The sequence below is a fragment of the Argiope bruennichi genome, chromosome 3 (genome assembly GCF_947563725.1).
Source record: "Argiope bruennichi chromosome 3, qqArgBrue1.1, whole genome shotgun sequence".
NCBI lineage: Eukaryota > Metazoa > Arthropoda > Arachnida > Araneae > Araneidae > Argiope > Argiope bruennichi.
The window spans coordinates 117,822,349-117,850,117 of record NC_079153.1 but is presented as its reverse complement, the minus strand read 5'-3'; the positions used below and the strand labels follow the sequence as shown (position 1 = coordinate 117,850,117).

Below are 27,769 nucleotides of genomic sequence, written 5' to 3'. Positions count from 1 at the left end.
AAATGCACTTTATTCAAGAAGAGAAACGCGAAACACAAGTAGCAAAGCACACCAAAAACGTATGCAAAGACAGCAATTGCTAAAATAAACAACATATATACAAGTAGAAAATAGTTAAAGAAATAGTAGTAGGAATATAGCAGTTAAAGGATAGTAGATCACAATAGCGCCCAGAGAGTTTTCCCCGAGTTTACATTCCAAATAGAGAATACACTTAACTATTTCGCTTTAGACTTTTGTTTATTTATAGACGATAGGGCATCAAAATTCTAGAAGAATAGCCAAATCTCAAATTCTAATAGAGATACCGCTTTAATTTAAGTATTTTCCCAACCTTTTATTTTTATTTCCAAATTAGCCAAATACATAATGTTGCCAGTTTGGAGCCAAGTTGTCGCCAAGGCGAAGGATGATTGAACTCCTGTGCATTTAGCATTCATTATAATTCTCTCTTTCTTCTATGAGACTAACTGTATAGGGAAGCAGTATTGGAGATTCGTAACAATGTTATAGCATAAAGTTCTTATGAAAAGACTGAAGATTATTTTGTATGGAAAAGTTAAATGGAACAAAAAAAGTTTCTATTTCACCCATCTTACTATCTAGTAACGCTTTGATTCTATTTTAAGTACATCTTATTGTAATAAAATATTTAATGATTGGGGAAATCATATTCTTAAGTTAACATAGTTGATAATGATTTTTTTAGTTTAGAATCCAATTAAAATTTAAGAAAATATGTATGATTAAAACGTTTTCTATAAGAATATGATTTAGTCTTCAGATGCATTAATTCATTTCTCGGTTTCAGAGAAAATTGCTAGAACAATTCAAATGCATTAACAAGCATATAAAAACTTCTAGTTTACTTCTAGTAAATTATATTATTAAGAATAAACCACTGACTTTATGAATGATTTTGAGACTGTTTAATCAAAATTATATGCTTCTGATAAAATCATTTAGCGCCAATGCTCCAACAGAATAGGTAAAAATAATTTGTCATGTTATGGTTTCCAAAAGATTAATGGAGGGCATTTTAAGGATCAAGATATTTTGTTGACATGATCCCTTATAATCCCTAGGTAAAATTCTATAAATTCGTGAAATGTGAGTAATGTCAGGTGAATACTCTAATTTCTGTTAAAGTTGAGTATTTTCTAAGCTTTTCCCACTCAATTTACTACTGAATGTTTGTTCTTTTTTAACGTATTTTAGAATGGAAAATGCACACGTTCAGCCCTCACACTGCAAACTAGCCTTAGTTCTATAGTGGTGGGTCGGTTTCCGACCGGTTTCGGTTTCAAAATGATAATTTCACGATATAAAACGACTTATCAATGAATGGACTTGGAGGAAAAATCTCAGCGATTCATACTTGACAGTGATAAATTGTTTTTTCTAGCGACATATCTTCAGAAGCTAATGGAAAAATTAAAGCATTAAATTTGTATTTGTGTGAAATTCCAAAATAAAATTTTTAAATTATTTTAAAAATTAATATTTTTTTATTTATTAAACTCTGCATTGATTTGAATAAAAGAAATATAAAATTTTAAGAATGCTGTACGTAAATTAAAATTTTTGAGAAATTCATTTTTGAAAGTTGATTTTGTGGTTCAGAGGGGAATTGTATCAGTAAATTAGTGACTCTATTGTAGCTAACGAGCTTACTTCACCAGCTCATATGTAGACAAAAAAAAATTAAATTCTATTTGAAACTGCAGTCAGGTTTTGACTACCATCAGGCGTCAAAAGCTTTACTAAATTTCGATGAAAATATAGATACCAGGTGATAATATTGATAATATATAATGTCAAACGATAATTTTAATTCATGATTAATATTTGTCAAATTTTTTAAATAAATATTTCAAATCAGATGATTTTTTAATCAGTTTTACTCAAAAACATAAAGAAACTGACAGAAAAAAATAAAAATAGTCTCAGCTTTACGGGATATTTTCGAAGCTTTGACCCATAGATTAATAACCAATAGTTTAAAATTATTTTTAACAGAACAAAAATTCTTTAGTATAACTTATTAAAAAAATATTCATTGAAATCAAAGTATTTACATAACGAAAATGGGTAAAAACTTTTATCTGCTATCTCTATCGGAAATATACCTATATTCTCACGTAGATGAATTTATTGTAGATAAACCGGGTATTAATTAAAGTCAAAGATAACGCTCGCTAATTTCAACTCGAGACTTTATTTAACGAACTAATTCTTACATTTGCTTTTATCCACAAGACGAAATGATTCGAATCTTACAGATTTAGAAAGACACAGAAATTTTAAGAAGATTCTAGAGCAAACGAGAAATAACAAAAAGTAAATCAATAACAAAACAATTTTTAGGCAACTTGCCCGCCGCCAGTTACGTACTTGCAAACAGTCGCTTTCAGTTCATAGCATTCTACCACTGACCTATTCAGCCAGCACCAAGTTAGAACAAGTTTCGTTACAATATCAATTCACATTAATAATTTATTATATAGATTTCGCACGTTTTCTCTTTTATATAAAAAGAAATTCCTTTGGCTCAATTAGTCCTATCTTTAAAGATAGTTTTAATTGTGACAGAACTATACTTATTTCTTCCACATACAATAACTTATAATAACAGTCTTAAAAATATATTTCTTATTGAAGTATCATTGAGTTGCGGAGAATGTAGTTCCGAAGAGAACGAGTGGAAAACGTACTTGAGTCAACAAGACCGTGAAATAAGGTTTCATTTCTAGCTACAACTAATTACGTCGTTTCGGGGGAAATCGCGAGACCAATTCAAATTCCAAATCAGACCTTTAAAGTCATCCAGCGTACTTTATCATTAAGGTTATCCCCCGACTTTATAAATGAGTTTGAAGACGGTCTAACCGATTTCTGCTCCACTGTTGAGTGGAAGTGTGCACTTCTAATTAAAATTGCTTGGCTCCGGTGCTCCAGCAAACTTGCTAATGCTGACCGGAATAATTTGGGATATTAAGGTCTCTAGAAGATTTGTGGGGAAGGTTCAGGAGATTTTGTCGCCAAGATCCCCTTTAATCCCTAGATGAAATTTATGAATAAGTTAGAAGTAATTATTTTGTGGTCGATATCTTATTTTAAATTGAAGTAGGACTACTTAGCTTTATACTGGCTTGACCTCTTTTAGGATGGAAATAATTTCGTAATTTCTCTCTGAAATTATTTTTGAATTCTTCTATCTGAATATTGTTTCTAATAAATAAATAGAATTTCAACTTTACGTTAATCCTTTAAAAGGCCATTTTTTTTCTAGTCATGGTATATTAAAATAATTTTAGGATTGAAATTAGTTTATGAAACGTGATCCATTTAGTTTATTAGATAAATTTAATTTGATTGATTAATTAATTTGGTTAATTAATAATTAAGTAACAAACCAAGTCACACCATTTTGTGTGACATAAGGAACTGAAGCATCTAAGTTTCTGTTTCATTGAAAAATTTGTCAAAGCTCAAGTCAACCTACATAACTTCATATAAAGATTGAAGAATTTGGTGGGAGGCATTCTTCACATGGCTTTAGAAAGGGTTAACTTCGGTAATTATCAAAATGGTACAATTAGAGAAAACTACTTTCTTGACTATTTTTATTGTTCAAGAGAAAATATTACAAAAGAGTTTTTTTTAAAAAAAATTTCATTATGACCATAATTTGCAATTAGACGAAATTCCATACGAAATTTAGTTATTATTTAATAACTATTAAGAATTTCTTTCAATAAGAGAAACCAGCGGGAACAGTCCCCTGATAACTTTCTCAGATACTTTCTAATAAACGTTATGCCAGAGAACCCCTTGGCATTGGTGTAATATAGCCCCGAGATATTAACTTTTGGAGTGAATTTAATATTTTTACTGAATCTATCGTCTTATTTTTGGCGAGTTATTTAGAGATTATTCTCTGGTATGCTGTTAAAAATATCAAAAATATCGAAACTGGATTTTAGACGCGTTCTTACAAAACTGATTGAAATTGACTATACTTGCAGTCACAGAATCCCATACCAAATGTGATATATTTGAGTCATTGCGTTTACGTGTTTTTGAAAGTATAAAACGATAGACAGTAGTCAATTCCTAGTTATATTTGGCTCAAAATTTGAAAGGTGTCTAAACGTTAGATGTTAAATCTATGTACCCAATTTTATCTACATAGCTGTATTGGTTTTGTAATTATCGTGTTAACTCATATTCAAACGGCTGGACAGACGGACTTCCTCCGAACAGGTTTTATTCAAAATTTGATAGAAATCTACAAATTTGGTATAAAGACTATATACCAGATTTCACCCATCTAGATCAAAGCGTTTTTGAGTTATCTTTGTCACAGACAAATAGATAGTCGGACATTTTCCAAAAATATGTTTTTCGAACTCAAGGAGCTCTAAAACGTGGAAATTCCTCAAAATCTCGATTTTGAATTTTTGACAATTACTATACTTTCTCTATACTACGCATACGAGAAAGTATAAATACACTTATATAATACTTCCCTTGTATAATATGATACTTGAGATATGAATGATTTTTTTTATGCTATTTATGTTTGCAAGATCAACATTTGCATTTGGCTTTATAATGTATTGTCTTCAGAAAACCGAACTTTATTAAATATAATTCATAAATTTATCGTCAAAGCCCATTTTTAAGAGAGTATGAATGGTATATTTTTAGCCCTTGTGATTTTGCTTCTTTATCATTTCTAATTTTAAAAGAAGAAATTGGCAACTTCACTGTACTGCCAAAATGTTACAATGTTTTAAGATGTTAGTTAATAATGAGCATCATTATTTTCTCCTCCATCATTCTGGCAATGCCAGCGTAGAGTGGAAATACATTTTATGCTGATAATACTTTTGTTATCTATAACTGTCATTACACATAATGTTTCTTCAATATCTTTGTATGTAGACTTCCCCACATATAAAACTTTATTAGCTGCTTAAAGGAGAGAAATAATGATTTTTTTTGTCCGAGAAAGGATTGGACAAAAATTCATCTGATTATCGAAAGGTTAATTTAATGCATTAATGCGATTATCATCAGTAAATGAAGCTTCTTCTTACTTTTCCCCCAAAAAGTATTGCAGTTTATTCGTATTTTCAAGAAATATAAAATAAATAATTTTCAAATATCTATGTATTAATCTATTTTTCAACGTTGCCATCAAGAAGCCAAAATTTTTGTAAAGTGTAAAAGAATTTTTAAACAGGTGCTTAGAAAATATAATGATTAGGAAAAATATATAGCTTCTTTCTATTTCATTTGATTAGAAAATTATCTATGAGTAAGGGATTAATCTATCAAATCTATTGATCTATCATTAAAAATTATGATTCAACTTCGGGAACAATATTGAGTGAGTGATTATTTTAGATTATGAAATATTTTAAATTAAATTTAAACAAATGAGTGACTAAATTTTTTAATTAAAATTTTGCAGAGTGAATAAATAATATTTAAAATTATTTCACGATGAGAAAAGAAAATTAAGTGAATGAAAATTTTCAAATGCAATTCAGAGCAGCAAAATGATAAAACAGTGCTATTAAGAATTCTAACAACGAAATTAATTAATGCGTATTAATTTACACGAAAAAAAATCAGTAGAAAGCCACCAAAAACTTGGAATTTTTCAAATTGAATTAAAAACGTTTCAACCAAAATGCATACAAAGAAACATTTTTGCCAAACGATCTTGTTTAACTTCGAAACATGTGAAAAGAGAAATTTTCTGATAAAAGCAAGAGAATATTTGAAGTCAAATAGTTATAGAATAAACATTGAATTTTTTAAAGCAAAGTTTTGACTTGTTTTCATTCCAATAATAAAGTAACAAAGAAAGATATGACATATAGCACTTGATTTGGCAAAATTACAAATTTTTAGGCAAAAGAATTATTACACTTGGAATTCTTTCGAACGAATCATCCAGCGGACTGTAAGTCATTCAGAACTACGACGATAAAAACACAAAAATGGTTGCATTTCCCAATTTATTTCATCCCGGTGAAGCTTGGATGATTTACATTTAAAATTAACAAGCAGAAAGATTAATCCCGTGCAGCTCATCGGGCATAAAACCTTCACTTCAGAATCTTTGAAATTAAAGTTGGAAAAGAACGCGAGTCTTGCCATTCAATTTATCAACGCATTTGTTTCAGAGTATCTTTCCATTTATCACTCTTGAAAAGATAACGATCCAGTACTTTGCTTTAATGTGCTCCAATGAATACGATTTTCCATTAATCCCAAATGCCTGCGTTAGCTTGAAAGAGTATTAGATTCAATTTGGAGTTAATATATTCCATACCGGAGAATGCAATCTCTTCAATGGATTTTAATGGACATGGTTCGATAGCACCACATGTTTAATAGTAGGAAATAAGGCACATAAAATTTGGAAATGAAGCAAATGGTTATGGATTTACATTGCCTTACAGTGATAGGATATGTGTTATTGTGAATGGGAGAATAAGGTTATTTAATTTATGGCAACTATTTGTTAGCATTTTATGACCATTTTTAGAATATTAAAAGGTGCATTGAAGACACCTGCATATTTGTATGCAATATTTTAGCACTTCAGTGTAACTATAATATGAAATCAGCAATTTGTATTGTTTATAATATTTAATATATTAATGTATAGTCACTTATTTAACTGTTATTGAAACACTATTTATGATGATGTAAAAAAAAGAAATGCTTACTTTAATGTAACTATATAATAAGTTATTGGTTGCAGCATTTGGATATAAAAATATAGATATTTATTTATCTCTTATTACTGCTAAGATGCTATTGTTGATATACTGTTATGAAAAAATTTCAATATCCATTTGTCCATTTGTACAGCGAATAAGCCTAAAAAGCTCCATAATGGATAATGATGCTTTATTTTACCCTAAATACAAGTAAAAAAAGAAGCCTACACAATAATAACACTTGCAGTAAACAGCAATACACAAGCAACAAATCAGTAATAAACCATAAAAGCGCAAAGCTCTCAGAGAGTACTCCTAAGAGAGATTTCGCTCAACTACTCATGTCTCTCGATTCATCTTTTAATTTTACTGACTTCTCCCAGCTTTATTTAACGTCAAAGTAAAGACGCTTCTAGAGCAATCAACGGAAATGTAGTCCCCATTGGTAGTTATTACCAAGATTTTCAAATATACGAGATCTTTTTATTTTTGTCGCCATGTCGCCAAAAGATCAGATTTTATTTACTTCGCATCCATACAGTAGCCTTAGTATATCTGTAAAATTATTTTCGTTACTAGCAAACATATTATGTTCGGAAGCACTCTTAACAATATGATATTACTGATAAGAGACAATGTATTTCGTAACAATATGATATTATTGATAATAGACAATGTAATTCGTAACAATATGATATTATTGATCAGAGAATATATTCAAGTTAAAAAGACAATATTTGAACTAATTATTGAACAAAATTTTAAATACTTATAACAATGTCAAACTTCAGAAATAAAAAAAAAAAATGCTTTTGTGTTTACTGAAGATTATGTTCATTCAGATATTAATGAGATACTGCTGAAGAAAAAGCCGTGTCTTTAATAAGGTAAATATAAAGTAAGTTATTGTGTGCATGTTAGTGACCTACTGGGTTAAGATATTATATAATGTAGGAACTTAAAATATTATGGGTTTTGTTTTCAGATGTATTCTTTACTATATGGGCTCCTTATTACACATTTGTCTGTAGTTACGAATTGTACACTAGTGTATTGTAGTTACAAATTTTATCACCAAGGCTCCCTTCTCCTGTAATGTACATAGATCTAAGTTGGTGGCAAAAATATGGCAAGTAAAATGGGACCATAAAGAGGCGAATGAATTTTGATCAATTGTATTGTTTCTCAGTTTGTCTAGTAAAAGCTTGATACAATTTTTGCTGGATTAAGAATGGATCAAACTGGACTCAAGCACTGGCAATTTTTCTTGAGAAACCCGCCCTTCAATGTACAGTGCAATATATCAATACACAATGTTACTTCTTCCCATTCTAATAGTCCCTAAAATTTTAATTCTTAATATTGACTTTAATTATTCCTCTATTATTCCAAAAGACATCTTTCACGAAATTAAAATGTTTGGATTTTATTATTTATTTCCATTTCCTTTAAAATTATATTATAAAATTCCTATTTTTCTTGCTGCCATTTTCTACCGATGTAAAAGTTGACAGATCATGCCACATGACATAATTTTTTAAAACAAGTTTACAAAATCGAATTTTAACCATACAATACATTTAGCGCATAAACAAGAATGATTTTTCCAGCATTAAACTTCATCTAATCAAACCTGACTTCGTATGTATAGAGGAACTAAATTGGATGCTACCAAGGTTCTTCGAGTTGCTTTGACGTAGAGAAGTTCTGATAGTTCCTCTTTGTCCTTGATTCGAATACTTGGTTAGTTATTCTAGGACAAATGGAATTCAATGTAGCAATTATATCATTTTAAATATTTATAAATTTAACAAATATTTACTAAAATTTAAACAATTCTTGAGTTGTTTTTTTAGAATAAAAAAAACTATTCAGGCGGAATCTTTTTATCATGTTAGATTAAAGAGCATTCTACTGTTTACCGCGTCATGTTTGGTAGCAGATGTTCGCGGATACCATTGTAACTCTTCCAGCTCTCCTCGGTAACACTTGAACTGACGTAACGCGTTTTTTCAACCCCGGCTGACAGATGAGTGAAGTCCAAGGTCGCGCTCAGGTAGTTCGCTGGATGGAGCGAGGTCGCCCGAGAGAAGGGATAAAATTAGAAAAACTCTTCTCCTTATCTCTGAAGCTCTCTTTTTAACGAGATGTCTGCTTCTATCATTGAGCAATTTAAGTTGCGACGACTCCGTAATTGAGAAATACAAAACAAATCAAATTGTGCGTGTGATATAATAAAAAAATTAATTATGCAATGATCATATTTTGAGTATACATATGTGATCATTTCGGTTGCTATAAGGATTGGGAATTTAGCTGTGACAGCATCTGATACAGAACAGAACTCACTCGCTTATCCGCAACCATTCTGGTCACTGAACGGTTTGATGGGCATTTTACGATAATTTTATTATTAAATACCAGAATATTTACAGAAGATAAAACAGAAATAAATATTGCAGAATTTTTCAAACTTATAAGAAATGATAATAATATGAAACAGTTGACTACATTTTTCTACTTTGAAAATATTACAGAAAAATTAGTTCGAGTAATAATATGCAGAAAAATATGTGTAAATGTAATTATTGCACTTGGTATCATAACATAGTAGAGGACAACGCAGTTAATAAAAATCTAATGTAAAATAATTTTGTGAATGGTTACAAAGAAAATTTCTATTAGAAAGATATTTATGAATACATATGAATGTGAAGAAACTGTGATGTTTTTTTTCACTTAGTCTTTGTGTATATAATACACGATGTTGTAAACTAAGAAGGCAAGAAAATATATCCGCTTTCACTTATAAATTTAATTTTCTTAAGGATTTTTTGCCTGGAAAAGTTATGATGACTTTTTTCAGCCTTCAAGGCTTGGTGATGGTTTTTATCATATGTCAAGAGACTGTGAAGATGTATTCCGTAGCATATTGACCATCCAATACAAAAATGGTACTAGTTTGTAAAGTCTATAATCCTCCAATGTAGTCATGAAGGCTCTGTATAACTTCTGTATTTAAAATGACTTGAAATTAGTAGAATATTTGTGCATGAAATACACATTTCTATTGTTGCGTATTCTAAGCAATTAGTCCTTAGGCTTTTTCACCATTTATTGCATCACCAATTATTTATTTAATCCTTTATTTTACTAGTATTTGACTACACGGATTTAACTTTAAAAAAAACTCCAAAATATATAAATAATAATTCCAAAGCCATTTTAAATTATTTTTATCGACTTTTATCGATAATAAAGTCAATCGGCCATGTTATTCAGACTGGATCTGGAAAACGCGCGCTGGATATTCACTTTTTAGGGATTAATGTGGTCCAAGTCTCCATAAATTGAATCAGCACCCAATCTGTTGCAGCTTCGGATGTAATGAGCTGTTGATTTAAAACTCTTTTGAGCAATTGGGAACATAATCCGTGACATATTGCTGCTCGTTTGTGTCGAAATTGGCTCTCTGGCGTTGGAATTTATTCTACTCAGATTTGAGTCCATCTAACTATAGTTTGATTTGGAGATGAAGCCATTTTATTCGTTATCAAACTGCTTCAAAAATTCAATAGATCATTATATGCAAATAATCAGCGAAATTGATACCGTTTCAAATCTTCCACTACCTTCATGTCATTGGGAAGTTGTACAGATTGCATGATGACTATATTGAAGTACTATAAGATTTATAAGCTAGTTATATTAGATATAGCCAGGTACATTTATAATTTTATCTTTAGTACATTTCCAATGCTTGTATAAAGTAACGAAATGATAGCCTCTTAATTCTCATTAAATAATTTGAAGTAAGACGTCGTTATATAAACTGACGATGTATCTCAAACACACGAAACAGGAGATATACGAGATATGAATTTGCATCCTATAAAATCCTAAATGCTTTGAAGACGATTTATAGTATTTCTGTCAATTATTTTTATGCCCTTTTTCGCAAATAGCGTCTGTTTTACCAGTGTTTATATTGGATTTTAAAATATCCCAATTACATAATAATTTCAAAAAATCTGAATTGCCCATTTTTTGAATTTTTCAGGTCATATTACAAAGATAATGCACGGATTTCTTCCTATTTCTTCCATAACTACGTATTACATAAAATATATATTTGTTAAATGAAATAAATATTGTAACTTTAAATTACTAGAAAAAAAGAGTTAATTATTTTGTATCGAAAAAAATTTATGGAACAAAAACATCTATATTTCATACCCCATCACAATCTAATACAACTTTATTTCAATCATAGAGATGATTAGGGATTCAATATTTAGCGAAATCACATTTTTGATTATGTTAAGGCAGATAATAAATTCTCATGAGATTTCTCGAGTGTGCACTAATCAAATTGGAATAAAATTTAGCTTTTTTTTCCTAATGAGGAATTAAAAACCTGCTCTAGTGCTCTCTCCTCAACACATGAACACGGTTCAAAACTATGTGATCCATCCCCCAAAACTCTTGTGAAATATTGATATAGGGTGAAAATATAACTATACTAAACAGAAATTACCTAATTGATTGGCTACTACTGTCACAACTTAAATTTATGCCTTTTATAATACAAATGATTTGCGATGAAAACAATGTCTTTTTCCGAGGAATTCTATTTAACATTATTGCTGATTTTTAGTGTAATGGAAGTTATATAATTCAATAATTGGTTTCCATGGTAACTATTATTCAATTTTTTCGCTTCATAAAAAAAAGGAATAAACTATCAGTCAAACAAAATTTTAGAAAAGCTATCAAACAAATATTAGTTTAACTATAACATTAAAGAATAACATTATAAATAACTTTTCAGAGAGACTGTATAACGCATATCTAAATAAGCTATCAGAGCAATAATATCATTTCGATTTGTTGTATTATTGACAAAAATCCAGGCAGAACCTGCTATAACAATCGCGTCTGGGATTTGTATCCCGGTATCCAGGACAACAGTCTTTGTTCGTAAGCTCCGTTCTTCACACCGTAAAGACTGCAGTCTGCATTATTAATTGGACGAGGCAGAAACTGCAACCCATGATATGCTCGGACTGATCGTTTAGCTTTCTGCAAATAGACCGTAAATGACCGCCTGAACATGTGCATGTGTGTAAAAGAGACCGATAGATTCATTTAGGACCCAAATCGCTAAATCTAGCTATAACAGAAGTGTGAACCTTTTTAATTTTGAATAAAAGAGATTACTTTATCTTATAATAAAAAAAGTTCAAATTTTTTTTTTTTAAATTTTTGCACTTAAATGATATGATGTTATGCATTCTACGCTATAAATGTTTATTTAAATATTATTTCGTTATTTTAGATCGTATTAAGATATAATATTAATTCAATTAATGATTCTGTGTTATAGCATTATTACTCTTTTGATTTGTGAATATATTTGCGAATATTTGGAGCAATCAGTGATATTTCAGAACGATTTGTATATTAGATTTAGAATCTTTAATGCAATATTTATAAAAACAATGCAATATAAATTTTAGAATAAAAAATGATTTTAGTATTTTATTTTTTGTAATTTTACTTGAAGCCTAATTTGCGATTTCTAAATGATGAATATACAAAGCTGTATTTTTTAATAAAGATACCTGGATTCTTTACTCTTGTAAAGCCATTTATAAAATAAAACAAAGAAAAACTGTAATAAAAATACTAAGGAGAGTTAAAATGATATTAAAATTTATTAAAATAAGCTAAATGTGCAAAAATATGTTAGTAGCAAAAGTATTAAAATGTTATTTTAGTGAATTTCGGAGGAAAGAAAATATATTCATTTTATTTTTCTGTTTTGGATGGTAGATAATTTGATTATCATCTAAAAGTCTGATTATGTTACATTTTTATAAAAATTTTCTGTATTAATTCATTTAATTTTAAAATTTGAAATAATATTTCACTAAAATAATCGTCTGCAATATATTCATAAGTACATTTTGAAAACTCGAAATGAGTTTATTGAATTGAAAGTTTGTGATTTGCTATATTTCTCTACAATAATCAATTCTTGTAATCTTTTCCTACAACAATTAATTGTTTGTATTAACAGAAAATTCATTCTGTAACTGGAAATAAAGTATCAAAATAAACATATATTTTATAAAAAATAAGAATTTATTTATTTAATTATCCAAATCTCAAATATTACATATCTCAATCAAATACCATCTGGATATCTATTAAACTTTATATCATAAATTAGTTGCTTCGAATTTCTTTTAAAATCACTTTATTTCATGTTTGGATTAAAAAAATATCTTTAGCGACTTTATTCATAAAAGATTTATTAAGAAAGTAATAATAATTATTTGATTAGATGAATATAAAATATTTTTTACAGTCATTTACAAATCATTTTAAAGCAGTTCTTTATCTCTTATAATAACTGAATTTACACCAGTTTCAAATCAAATACCTAAAATTTTAAATGAAATTTTATTGACTGCCTTAGAATGATTAACTTATCTTACTAAATTTAGAAAATTATAAAAAAATGTGCAAATTTTGCAATATTCAGGATATAGCAATCATGCTCTCCAAAACAAAGCACATACAAGTGCCGAGGAGTCAAAAAGAGCATTATAAAAATGGCGTGGTGAAATAAAAATCAGTTTAATAATTTTTTTCTTTTTGTCCGCTTGCATAACTAAAAAATATGTGTGCATTCATTTGTATGTCCAAGATATAGAATCCTCATTAATCCAAAGATATGCAAGTATACATCCCACAATAATATTGAACCAGTCAGGTATTTTCCTCTATGATAGCTTAGGATACAATATCTGAAATATTAAATGGAATCAAAATTTGTCCTTGCTCAGAATGTAATCTTTGAAATCAAAGGAAATTTGAAATCAAATCATACTTTTATCAGCATTTCTTGATAATAATTTTAATACTATTTCGTCAGTAGAAAAAAAAAGTGGTAATAACAATGTAATAGACATAATTTTAAGTTTTCAATATTGATTAAAAAAACCCCTTTGGTAAACAGGAAACCAATAAAATTGTAACAGGTGGAAACTTTAATCTTTATTCGACTAAGTATTCGACGAAAATTCGTGACAGGTTCTTAAAAGCCCAACAAAGTAATTAAGAATAAAGGAATAAAAATAATTCACAGATCTTAGTGATCCATCAGCGTAATCTATCCTGTAAAAAAAGAACTGCCCCGTAAGAAAAAAGATATTTTTTCGTAACATATTGATGTGGTTTTAGAAGCAATTAATTAAAGTCACTTCTTCTAAACTGGATTGCCATATTTTTTTTGAATTTAGTTAAAAAATCTCTCTTTATTAATAACTTTTCCCGCGAAATTCTTTTTTAAAAAATAAATAAATGATTTTTTTTCTTATGAATTAAAAAAATTCAGCTGAAGAATTCTAAATATAGTTTTTAATGTAGATTTTTAGTTTGTTTTGTAGTCGTAGAATATTAAATTTCTCAAGAAAGATGTCAACTTAACAAATTATTGTTATATATATAGCTGTTATTGTTATATATATCTGTTATATATAGCTGTTATTGTTATATATATCTGTTATATGTAGCTGTTATAATATATAGTTTGTTATATGTAGCTATATTGTTATATATAGCTGTATTGTTATATATAGCTTATTACATAATTTGTGACATAATTATAATCTTTTATTTATTTATAGAAAATGAAACAAGAATAAAAAATTTTAAATAATTAATATAAATAAATAAAAACCATTTTTGCTGTGATGAAAGTAAAAAAAAAACTTTTTACTTATTAATAAGAAAATCAGACTTACGATGATTAAAACGTTGTACTTACGCCGTTTGCAAAAGCTTTATTTTCATATTCAAAATCAAATAAATATTTTTTTTGTGCAAATTCAGGTTTTACATTCATGGCAATGGCGTTTTCATTGATATTCTTAAATGTTAATTTAAATATAAATGGAATGAATTTCATAAAAGAAGAACCAAAAAGGCTTTCAAACTGTATATTTAAGTTTCAAAGCCACATTACACTTCGCGATAAGTTAATTTATGAATATTATGAGGCAACATTTTATTCCACCAAGGTAACATTTTTAATTTCATATTTTAATTACTGTCATCGTAAAATAAAGCTCTTTACAAACAACGTAAAATGACTTAAAAATATTTAATAAGACCTAAGAGTTTATAATAAGCTTAGAACCATGTCCGAAAATACCATCAATAGAACTGCCTGGCACAAGAAGATCTAGAAATGATGGAATTTAAAATAATCCGAAAGTAATACCTGCAAATAATTTTCTTGAAGATTAGACTTCACAAGTTGATAACTAGGATAATATGTTTGTAGCATTTTGTGAGAGTAATATATATAGTCAAGAAAAAATAAACCCAAATTATTCGTTAAAGTCATGAAGCTCATAATCAGCACCATTTTTATTAATTCGTGCCTCATATTCTCCCTAAAATTGCTTTAGCTACGTTATTATTGGTGGATTTAATTAATTATTTCATATTATTATAACATTGCGTTATGTTATTATACCTGGGCATATAAGTAGCATTTTATCCCATTTAGAAAATATCTGTACAAAAATTTCGTATACTCTATTATTAACTGACTTAAAAGCATTACATTAAAGAATTAACAATAGAGTATGCTATTATAGTATTAACTCCTATGCTACCTATTATGGAGCAGCATGTAATCACTTATTAATTTAGCTTAATTACATTGTAGGGAATTGAATTGTATTGTAATCGCTATATTGAACTGGTTAATAAGAGGCGATGATAGGACGTATCTCTTAAGAGCGGATGATTGCACGCCCCGTTTGTAATGATGCGTGGGAGGAATTTATATTGCCCATAATATTTTTCTGGAGTTACACCGGCCTGGTTATTTAATTTCAGAAGTTTACTTTAGTGTTAAGAAGTGATTTCTTTAAGAATCATATTACAAATAACAATATTGTAACAAACAATATGGTATATAATTATAGGAATATTAAAACACATAACTACTGGCTTCATTCTAAAGTATTTATCCCCTTGTTAAAATGTTATCAATTAACTTTATTTAATTTTATTGTATTGTATATTATTGTATTGTAATTGTATTTTACTGTATTGTGCTATATAATAATTTATAAATTATATTGCACCTTTTTATATAAGTAGCAATCATTTAGTTGAAAAAATATATAGATCCTTTTAAAAATACTTCATATAAACAGATATTAAGAATAATCTCAAGATCGGAGATTTAATATTCCTGTAATTATTTCGGAATCATGCACTTTTTTAATGATTCAGTGCGTTGTTTAAAATTTAATTTAAATAACTTCCAGAATTTTGTATTGTTTTGATTTAAGCATATGTTAAGAAAGCACCTAATATCTATGATTAAAAAATATAATCAGAATTATTAATAGATATTTTGAATTATTATCATTTATTACTAATAGTAAAATTTTTATTATATAATTATTAATACATGTTCCCCATGTTAATGAAAATAATTATTAATTTAATTAAATTAATTAAATTAATTATTTAAATAAATATAATTAATATACTTAACTAAAATGAACTAATGGTTAAAAATGAACTTAAGGCCTCCCCCCCCAAAAAAAATGAAAATTTTTTTTGGGGAGGGGGAGGCCTTAACTTTATATTTAATCTTATTTAACATTATATTAAAATATACATTATATTAACAATAAATACATTATATTAACAATAAAATATACATATATTACATTATATTAACATTTAAAATTAACATATATTACATTTTATTAACATTTAGCATTAACATATATTGAATTATATTAATATTTAACATTAACATATATTACATTATATTAACATTTAGCATTATATTAATCTTATTTAACTTTATTTTTTTTTAACTTAAGAGTGATTATTACTTGCAAGAGAAAAAGGTTGCAAGATTACTTTATATTACCACAAGATAATAAAAAGAATTTAAAATGATTATTCATTTTCTTAAGTAAATTGTTTTTGTTGAATCATTTAGAATAATAATTAACAATTTACAACATTGTGAATTCTTTCTTAATCTAATTTTTCTACCATTTAACAGCTGAATTAACTAATCTGCAAGAAAAGTGAAATTCCCACACAATGCATCTATCTCATTAAGAGAAATTCCATTCCGTTCCACTCTTCCATTTCCTTCAAGTAATTTAGATTAAATAATTGCATCGCTTTGCAGTGGTTGCGTTCAGACGCAGCTCTGCAACTTCAAATATTCTATAAATGAATCTCTTTGCCAGAATGATGCATTTTGGAGAACATGGAAGCCTGCCACGGATCTTTGAAGTACTGCGTGAACAATGAAACTGTTGCTGAACATCAGATATTGAGTCAGCAAGAGAAATGAGAAGTTCAAGGTTTAGTGAGAAGGTTTAGGTTGTGAAAACTGTTCAGGAAAAATGTTTTTGTTTCTCAAGAAGATTTATTCATTTATTCCTTTCACAACACTGTAGATTGTTAACATTTTATTACTGCTTGAACATAATTATGCTATTCTACTGATAAAAGCTTTTGTGATGCTTTTGTTATATCTAAACACAAATTAAAATAGTGTTTCATCATCTCTTCTAATAATAAAGATAAATATATTCGCGCGCATAATGTGTTGCAGTTCTACAGGATAGATCGTTAGGCCTAGAGCTTCCAAATGTGGTATAAGTACGCTTGTGTGGAATGTGGAAATGTGTAGAATGCGGCAATCGTTTTGAAATTGTAATGAATTAAAATAAGGCAAAAAGTTAGATTTTTTCTGCAATAACTCTGCAAAAAATAACTGCACGAAAAACTGATCTTTGCACTGTTTTGAAATTTAAAAAGTTATCTTTTCAAGTTACTACGCAAGCTCTCTTTTTGAATTTTGGCAATTCTGCAAAGTATTTTTCGGCCTAAATTTTTTAATGATAAATTTTATTGTTGAGCTACAATTAGATCGTTTTCTTAGTTTCATCAAGCATGGACTTCTTCTAGCCTTAAAATTAAAAAAAAAAGATCCTGTTTTTAATATAACTGTAATTTACGTGAAAAATAAGAAAGTAAATTTAGAGTGCTACTGAATCTAGAAGATCATTATCAGAAAAATTACATTTTTAACAGCTATATGATGTCACGAAAATTTACTCTTTTAAAATGGTTCATGCACACAATGAACAGAATAGGTGTAAGATTATTAAAATAATACAGTTTTAAATTGTCACAATTTGATGCTTAAAAATATTTTTTGTTAAAATAAGGGACATTAATTTATGAATAAGAAATCTAATTGAAAGTAAAAATAATGAATATTCTCAGGTGAACTAGCTGGCTTACAAAGGCGAATAGTAAATACAAAAAACTAATATTATTCTTAAATGTTAATGGGAATTTGCAGACAAATTGGTAAAATGATTAAAATGAACAGAGTAATTTAGTTCTAATTCAACATCATTTGAGTAGCATACTCTTATAATTACACAAAGGAAATAAAGGAAAATATAGAGAATGTTTTAATAATTCTTGTACGAATAGTATCAAAATTAATTTACAATTCAAAAAATTGTTACTATTATCTTTTCTTTTCCTCAGGCTATAATTTGTAATAAATATTTGTATTGTTAAACTGTTATTATATCATTTTGTTCTCTGTTGTAGGATGTGAGCTTCAAAACAAGAAAATGAAAATGGTCACGGAAAATACTTTTTCTGAGTAAAAGGCCTGAATGGAATACACTATACTCACCCACTGTTTAAAACTATGGAGCATCAATTACGAGGAATTGAAAAGAAATATATAATAATTTAAGAAAACATATTAGGATGGAAAACAATGGATGTATATGTAAAGAAATGCAAATGGTGAAAGAGTCAAGGAAACAATGTACCACATTTTTCCTATTCAGTTGACTTCATACTCCTAGTTAAAACTAAAGTAAATTAATTTTTTTATTTCAATCAAATTTTAAATCATTCAAATTTTAGATTTCGCAGAATATAAATTAATCGAATTACAACCGAATTACAATCGAACAACTAATGCTATTTATATGCATATATATTTTTTGTTAGGTTATTTTTAATTAAATTTTTTTCCATAGATTTAATTGAACGCAAGGCATCACACAGTTTACAGAAAGAATGGCAGATTAATGAAATTAATTTCCTCCAAATTATGCTTTTGATTAATTAAGATTAAAGAATTATTTTTCATATAGATTTAAAAACTGAGAAATTTAATAAATACTTGATTCTTCTGGCTTGATTAGATCAGCCGTTAGATTCTGAGCGTAATGCATTGCACAATTTACAGAAAGAATGAGAGAGGTTAAAGATGTTAATATTAATCAAAACTACTGAGAAATTTAAAATTAATGACAAAAAAAATTTTTAATCTTAATTTTAGCATCAATAAAAGAAAACCAGAGAAAGATTTGAAAAAAAATGATAAAACGGATTTTAATTAATCATTAAAACAAGGAAACATCAAAAAAATATTTGAAACAATATAGGAACATTGTTAAAAATAGCATTAAAATTATAATTAGTCAAAAATTATTAAAATTAAAAATTGCAACCAAAATAAAATTAATAACACTAAAAATTTAATATTTTTTCAATTTTAAAATTATACAAATTTTGATTTTGTGCAAGAAAACGTCTCGAAATTATTGAAGAAAATTAAAAAAATTGTTTTTAATTAAGTTTTAATTAACATGAAATCTTTTTAATTAAAAAAATCAGTCTCTGTGTACAATACTAATAAATGTTTCTTTTTAAATTAAAGATTCTAAGAAAATGATGATTTATTAATGAATCACACACGTTTGATGCAATTAATTTTTCAATTAGTTTAAGAAATATCAAATGTCTTTTAACCTTTTAACAGTCAGAGATGTTCGTTGACAAGACTCGACCGTTGTTTTTCTGATCTAAATTTAGATTAATAAAATAAATAATGCAATTTTAACATATTGACTTAAGAGACGAGAAAAGCTCTTAAGTTCGATAAATTTTTTTCCCTGACTACATTAATCAAAGTAAAATGATAATAAAAAAAATGCTTATTTCATTTATTAGTCTTTCTTTCAAACATTGGTTTCTTTATAAGCCTGATTGATCCAATTAGTAGTAGTCAAATGAAAATGCTTGAAACAAAAAACAAAACAAAACAAAAAAAAAAGATCTTGCAATGACGCAGAGAAATAGATATGATTTACGCAAGATACAAAATAGCTTTTAGTGTTTTAACTAGTTGTATAAATGCCTCATTCGCTTGATATATGAATTTAACTTTGCTTTAAAAATAACCTACCTATATAAATAATTAAAGTATTTATAAACATCTTATGTTAATTGCGTTTATTACATCTAACGTAATATACATACTTTCATTCAATTGTATATAATAATCAACATTTGTAATAGCATCATTACTGATAGGAATAAAGTTATGTAAAGAATAGGTGAAAGCTGCCATTTTTTATATAACTAAATAAACTATTTTTTTATATTAATCCAAGATTAAATCATACAAATTTTAGAATTCGCAGAATATAAATTAATCGATTAAATTGATGCTTTTTATATGGTCATATATATTTTGGTAGAGAAATTTTTAACTAAGAACTTTTTTCTTCGACTTAAAAATTAAGAAATTTAGCGGATATTTGAATCTGTCATCTAAAAAATTTATTTTATTATTTTATATTTGATTTTTTTGGCTTGATTGCCTCAACCGTTGGAATCTGAATGTAAGGCATCACACAGTTTACAGAAAGAATATGATTTATGTGGCAGAATGTCTTTCTGTGTTTTAACTAGTTGTATAAATATCTAATTCTTTTGATATATGAATTTAACTTTGCTCTAAAAATAACCTATATAATAATTAAATTATTCATAAAGATCTTATATATATATGTTATGTTTATTTCCTTTACCGTATCATACATATTTTTATTTAATTCTATATAACAACCAACATTTGTAATGATTTATATCATTATTGATAGAATAAATATAAAAAAGTATAATATATATATTATAATATATATATTATATATAAATATATATATTATATATATAAATATACATATTATATATAAATATTACATTCTTTATATAATTTATATCATTATTGATAAGAATAAATATAAAAAAGTATAATATATATATTATATATATAAATATATATATTATATATAAATTTATATATAATATTTAAATATTATATCCTTTATAAGTTTTATAATGAATAGGTGATAGCTGCCCTTTTTATATATGGCTTTATTATATAAATAAACAATATAAAGAAAAATAATAATGCATATTATTAATAAAATAAACTGATTGAAACATTCAATATAAATAATTAGGCCTTTATTACACATAAACGTTATTTAAATTTCACCGTTATAAAAATCTTTAAATTCTGGATCTAACATCAACCAAACTATGTATTTTTAATATATATATTATTTTTAGAAATGTTAAAAATAAAAATAAAAAAATCCTTGTTTCGGTTTTAGCGGTGCGTGTTAAACTACATTTACACTCCCTATTTCTATTTCTAAAAGTTAAAAGAAAAACTTACTTATGAAATAACGAGGAATATAGAGCAGAAAAAACGAGCCAATTTCTTAGAATAGGAAAGAAAATGTTTTTCACATTATGGAACAGAAAATTCTCGATGCGTAAATTGTGAAATGCAGAATTTAATGATCCATGTTACATATTCGATTATACGTCAAATACTTTTTTCGCAGCAGTATTTTTTAGTCTTGGATAGCTAGTATTATCGCTTCTATTTTCCTGAATTTTCTCTTATAAAGTATATTCAAAAGAATTTGCTTAAATGATGTTATTTCAATTTTCTATTTCAACTGAAAATGGTCAAATATTTCCATACTTTCATAACCAGTATTATTATATTGAAATGAATAATTCTTTAGTTATATGATAATACTTTAAAAAAAATTGATAAATAGAATTGAATCAGAAATATTTCTTTATTATTGTTTAGAATAAGTTTATTAGAATACCCATATAAAAAAGGAGTAATTTATTTTATTGCGACTTTATCTAATATATGGCACATTAAATTTTTTGCAATTAATATTAAATTATTCAGTAAACTTTAACTCGAAATATTTCATATAAGATGCTTTAAAAATTTCAAATTCATGAAAATTATAATATTTTTCCGACAACGATGGTTTTTTTTAAGATTTCAAAATTTCAAATTCCTATTATACTGACAATTCCGCTTGTAAAATTTTATATAAAATTTAATATAACTTATTTAAATTATGTTACTTTGGAATCAGATTTCTACACACTGTTTTGAATGATCTCTATGATTTAATAGCTAACAATGGCTTTTGGGGGTACTTTTACTGTTTTTTTACTTATACTTTTCAAAACTAATTTTTATTTGAGATTTGTTAAGTCTCAATTTTGTATTTTATTTATGATCATTACCAGAAAAAAATTGAAATAAGCGATGTGAAATTTTTGATTAATTGTGAAATTTTCTATTAAAATATTTTCTTCTTCCTATATAAAACCGATATGATCTAATTATAATCATATAGCACATTTCTCACGATAGGAATTCATAATTCGAAATGAGTGTGGAATCTTTGAGTTAATCAATCCGCCATCATATCTAAATAAATTTAAATTTAAATTTTCGATAGGAAATTTTCCATAATTTTTTTTCATATAAATTAAGATTTTTCTAAGTATAGTAAAACAAAAAACAGAAATAAAAATTAGCTGAAATTTGTTTAGCAGTTTGGGAATATATATTTGATTTTAAGAAAAAAAATGGAATACCTTCTTTCAGCCACAAGAACGAAATATAATTTTTGTACAATACGGAACTAAACGCAAACTGGTGAAGAGCATCTTTATATATAAGAGGAACAATAGAATTTTTATTACTTTTATTTTCTACTTTTTGCATATCATCTATAGAAAACATCATAAAAACTTTAAACTTTTTGCATATCATCGAAATTTTATAAGAAAATTTATACATTACTTTTGCGTAATTCTTTGATATTAAAGTATACAAAAATGGCTATTTTACTTGTAGGTGGCGCTTTGAGCTCTCTGGCTTCACGGTAATATTGATTGTTCTGATTTACAATATAAGGATTTAATAATAACGTAGAAAATATGGGTGGAATTTTTAAAAAAATCAATAATTCAGAATTTTTTAATTATATGAAGTTACAATCATTTTGAAAATACTACCTTCAGATTTAAAGTACAAGTAAACACATTATATTGAGCCTTGTGAAATTTTGGCATTTAAATAATAAGGCATGCGCAGTTAAATCACTTGAAGGAGCTTCCAAACAACTGAAGTATATCAAAATTCGTTTTTAAGCAAATTTCTCTGGTATTATCGGAAATTTTTGTATAAAACAATATGCAATAAATAAAACAAATTTAATGAAAAATTTATATTTCTTAATTTCATTGATAAAATTTAATTTTTGCAATAATTTATAATGAAATTTTTGATAAAATGCCAAATAGTATTTACATAAATAATAAAACTGTCAAAAATGTAAATAAATTTTTTTTTAAATTAAAAATTATGAAATTGCATAATTTGAATCAGAATTTAATAAATTATATTTAAAAAAATATAATTCCAGTTTTTCGATATAAACTAGATTTCTAATGATAGATATGTAAAAATATTGGATTAATAAAGGAAAAAATACATTTCTTAATTAAAAAAAAACTACGTTGAAATAAATCTATAAAAACAAAATAATTATTTAAAAAAAAGATAAGAAAATTGCTTTCCTGTTGATGAAAGTTCTTTCTCAGTGTGTCCATCACCATGCTGCCTCTGTCCGTGCTTCCATTTTAAGAAAAGCATCACAACGGTACTTAAAAATTTTCTTTCTGTGAATAATATTTCAAGGTTGCTTCAGTTAAAATTACTTGGTTAATAACATCTAATCTTCATTTTGACACCACTGATTTCACTCTGGAAATATTTACAGGTTTTTCTACTTCATCGGCCGTTATTTAACACTGCTTTTCCAAACTTATTTAATTCGTAAACAACTTCCACTGAAGCAACTTCACATCTAGGAATATTTTTGCGGTATCCGAGAGCGTCTAGAAGCACTCTGTGTTTGACTTTGAAGCCCTAAAAATAGCGGGAAAAAACTCCCACCTAACAATTGGCGGACCTAAAAATACTAGGAAAGGATAGATAAATATATGATTTTTAACTGACTCGAAAATAATGTTGGATAAAATTGAATTTCAGATAATTTAATTTGGGATAAACTGACTCTGATCTACTTAAGTTAACATGTTTTTATATGAAATTATTTACAAGTAAATTCTTATGGTGTGGTTATTTTTGGCTTTCAATTATATTGACTTTTAAATTTTTTTTTGTTATAAAAACAAGAAGGGAACAAAATAAATTTTCATTTAATATCTATTAACTTTGCATATACCAGAATTTAAATATGTATAAAAAAATGCAACCTATTAAGTCTTAATTAATTTTGAATCATTAAAAAGACAATATAATGTATAAAAAGTTTTATAACAAAAGTTGGAATATGTTTCTTAAAATACAAACGATTATTTTAAAATTTTCTCAAAATCAATAATAATGTATGAGAAATAATCTCAATAACTGAAGAAATCAACTAAAAATAGACTCACCCGGTAAAAGCCTGTCAGTTGTTCTGTCATTATCGCTTATGCTATAAGATGTTGGTGACATAGGGCTCAACGTCGAATCATCGGGGGTCTTCGCTTGTGTCACTTCGAATTTCGAAGTGGCACCTTCTTCCGCCATTTTTCAACGCTAATTCTTTAGTTCAGTCTCTATTTCAAAAATTCCTAAGTTAATTGACTAATTATCAATGATGATCAACAGTCATGAAGAGTCATTTCACTCCAAAAATGACTAGAGTTTGACTAAATCGTTTTGCTAGTGAGTGCGCTCTTTCACAAATTCTTCTTTCTTTCTTTTATTGAATAGAAACTAATTATGTGATCGTTCAGATCTAAGATAGTCTACTGTTAATGCTAATTAACTTTTTTTATAATACTGAATTTTCTGAAAATCGATTGGATTCTCCTGTATCTATTTATATCTACTAAGAAGTCTTAAATATCTATACAAATATTTTCTGATATTTTTTTTTTATACAGTAGAATCCACTCTAACGAAATCCTAGGAATCAAGCTCCTAATGAGACACTAATACGAGCACTTCACTCAATGCAACAAAAGCAATACCGATGCTACACCAATCACCCACATGCCGCTGATGAGGAAGAGCAGAGCACACTCGAGACGATCCTCTGATCAATCACGCTTGCATCCCTCAAGGAGCGTGGGGATGAGATCTCTCCGCCTCCCTCAGTCCCTCGGATACGGAGGAGCAGGTGATGCAGTGATGCCACAAGAATGCTAGGAGAAGTCTTTTGCTGGCGCTGTGCCGAACCGGGGTCCTTCCGAGCCAGAGATGCTTCTGCTGCAAGACAGCGCCACCCTGCTGGCGTGCCGGGGATCGATCTTTCGACCCCTCTGATCAGCCGTTTGGAACTCGCGCTGGAACCTACGACTTTAGAGCAGGGGTGTTGGAGCAGGGGGAGGTTCGATAGTTTGTTAGTTGGTTATCAGAGCATTAACATTAAAAAAAAATTTAAGAGAAAATTGTCATATAAGAATTCAATGAGAATTTTGTTTAATCATAATTAGAAATCTTTTGCACGTTTTCTTTTTAATATTCATCGGAGCACTCTGTGTTTGAATAGTTTATCATTATCTGGAAATGTTTGCTAATGCTATCGTTTGTTTCTGCAAGAAGATGTTCGTTGGATCAGTAAATCATTTTTTTTCTAACATTCTTTTTTTCAATGTAAACATTTCGTGACAGCTAGTGCATTTCACCAATTCTTTGTTAGGATTACATAATCTATTTTGTAGATATTCGAATGTTAATCCAGCAACTTTGTGAAAGTAAATTTGAAATATAATTTTAAATCAATGTTCATGATGTCATTTTTTTCAACTTTTCAGTTATTTCAAAAGTTCTGAATATAATGTCTGATCAAATTAATGCATTTGCTATCATGTCTTTCACATCCGTCAATTTCAAAGCATGTTTCGATAATTTTTCAATTAGTAATTAAAATATTTTTATCTGAATTCTTAAGGATTTTCCACCTTTGGTTAATAAAATTTTCCTTTGAACTATTATTTTGTATTTATTATGAAAGAAATTTTCAAATAATTTAATAGCGCCATTTCTATTTATGTTAACTAGAATGCCAAAATGCGGGATATTTTGAAAAGCCTTGGACACGTAATATTTAATTTTTTTATACATTAAGCTGTCTTTAATATTTACATTAATTAATCTTACTTGAAATTTTAATTTATTACTATTTTAAATGTACTCATTCCAAATACTTAAAAAATCTATATAATTTAGAAATAAGTTTATTAAAAACAATAAATTCTTCAAAACTACAAGCTTTGGGCTTGAATTGCACGTGGAATCTTACAAATCAAGTTCCTTCTTAAAATAGGTTTATTTCTTTGATAGTGCTGTTTCTAATAAAAATTCTTTTCACTTTTACTAACAAACAAACATTCATCTAATTCATAAAGTCTTCTATAAAAGCTGTATCTAATATTTTAATATAGTTTTCAATATTCTGTTTGTTATATGTTTTTCCACAGTTCCGTGTTGCTTCGACGTTAGTTTTTCAAATACATAAAAGCAATTTTTTCATAAAAGTACTTGAAAAATACTTGGTTCTTAATAAATGTATTTGATTTTTGAAATATACTCAATTATTTTGGAAGTTAATCAAAATGATTTGTGCAATAATATTTTTCGTTGAAAAATAACTAGGAATAAAAATTTAAATGTACAAACAATATTGTATCTCAATATTTTTTAAATTCGTTTTTATCATCACTTTTTCAATTTCATATAAACTTAAATATGCAAAATACACTGTTGAGAAATTATATCATAGAGCTAATTATTTTTGATTTGCCTAAAAATACAAATAAAAGTTTTTTTTCCTATCAACGTCGAAAACTACAAAAATATCTAAGATATAAACATTCTAAACCAGAATTAAAAATGACAGAATGCAAATTCTTTAAATATACGACTTATCAACACATTCATAATTTCACCACAAGAGTCCCGATCGCAAATATTCAATCGAATCACTAAGAGAAAGGAAATATCGTTCGCAAATACCTTGTTTCTACCGAGAAGAAACGTCGAGAATCAGAGTATCTTGGAAAACTCTTATTTCATTTTGACATTTGTGTTGGGAAGGATTGTTGTTGCTAAACAAGCTTGGTAGTCTCAAGGTGTAAACACTCAGTCAAAAGCCGAAAGCACAGAAACGTCAAATAATATATTAAAATGCTGGTTTTCTCTTTGACAACAAAGGAGAGGTGGCGTTGTAAAACAGACGGTTCCGATGGATTCAGCATGGCTGACTATCTACGTAGCTTGATGACGTCACGACGGAGAGCTCTGAAATGACAAACTACTCCCGCCTCCATTTTGAGTTGAAATGTCAGAAAAGATTGACAGTGTAAATGAAGTTAGAGGATTAAATATAGGTTTGGAGTTTCTAAGGTTCTGAAACGAACAATTCTTAGTTATTTTTAGTTTAAAGCTGAAGTATTTTGATTTACAATGAGAACAACGGAACTACGGTAAATAAACAGTACTTTTGACAAATAAGTTTATTCTGTTCAAAATTTAGCAAAGTAATTTTGACAAATAATTTTATTCTGTTCAAATTATTCGCATCGAAGCTTCTTTTTTTCTTTGATTAATATGCTTCCAATAAATATTTTGATGTATTTAGAAGTGGATTTAAAACAATTTTAATAGATTTTAAAAGCTTCGAAAACATATATACTTCATAAACATATTTTTATCTAATCAA

General features: G+C 27.3%; 1 protein-coding gene across 2 annotated transcripts in view; it reads right to left on the bottom strand.

The window, feature by feature from the left end:
• Positions 1 to 27,769, bottom strand: part of LOC129964099 (solute carrier family 12 member 7-like) — a 615,365-nt gene that overhangs the window by 177,165 nt on the left and 410,431 nt on the right. The window contains exon 1 of one of the 2 annotated variants that reach the window (XM_056078782.1): positions 24,495 to 26,030. The exons of the other annotated variant lie outside the window; for it this stretch is intronic. Coding sequence (XP_055934757.1) covers positions 24,495 to 24,630 — 136 coding nt within the window. The 5' untranslated portion in view covers positions 24,631 to 26,030. Of the gene's footprint in view, positions 1 to 24,494; positions 26,031 to 27,769 lie in introns of those variants that run through there. 2 annotated transcript variants of the gene reach the window in all.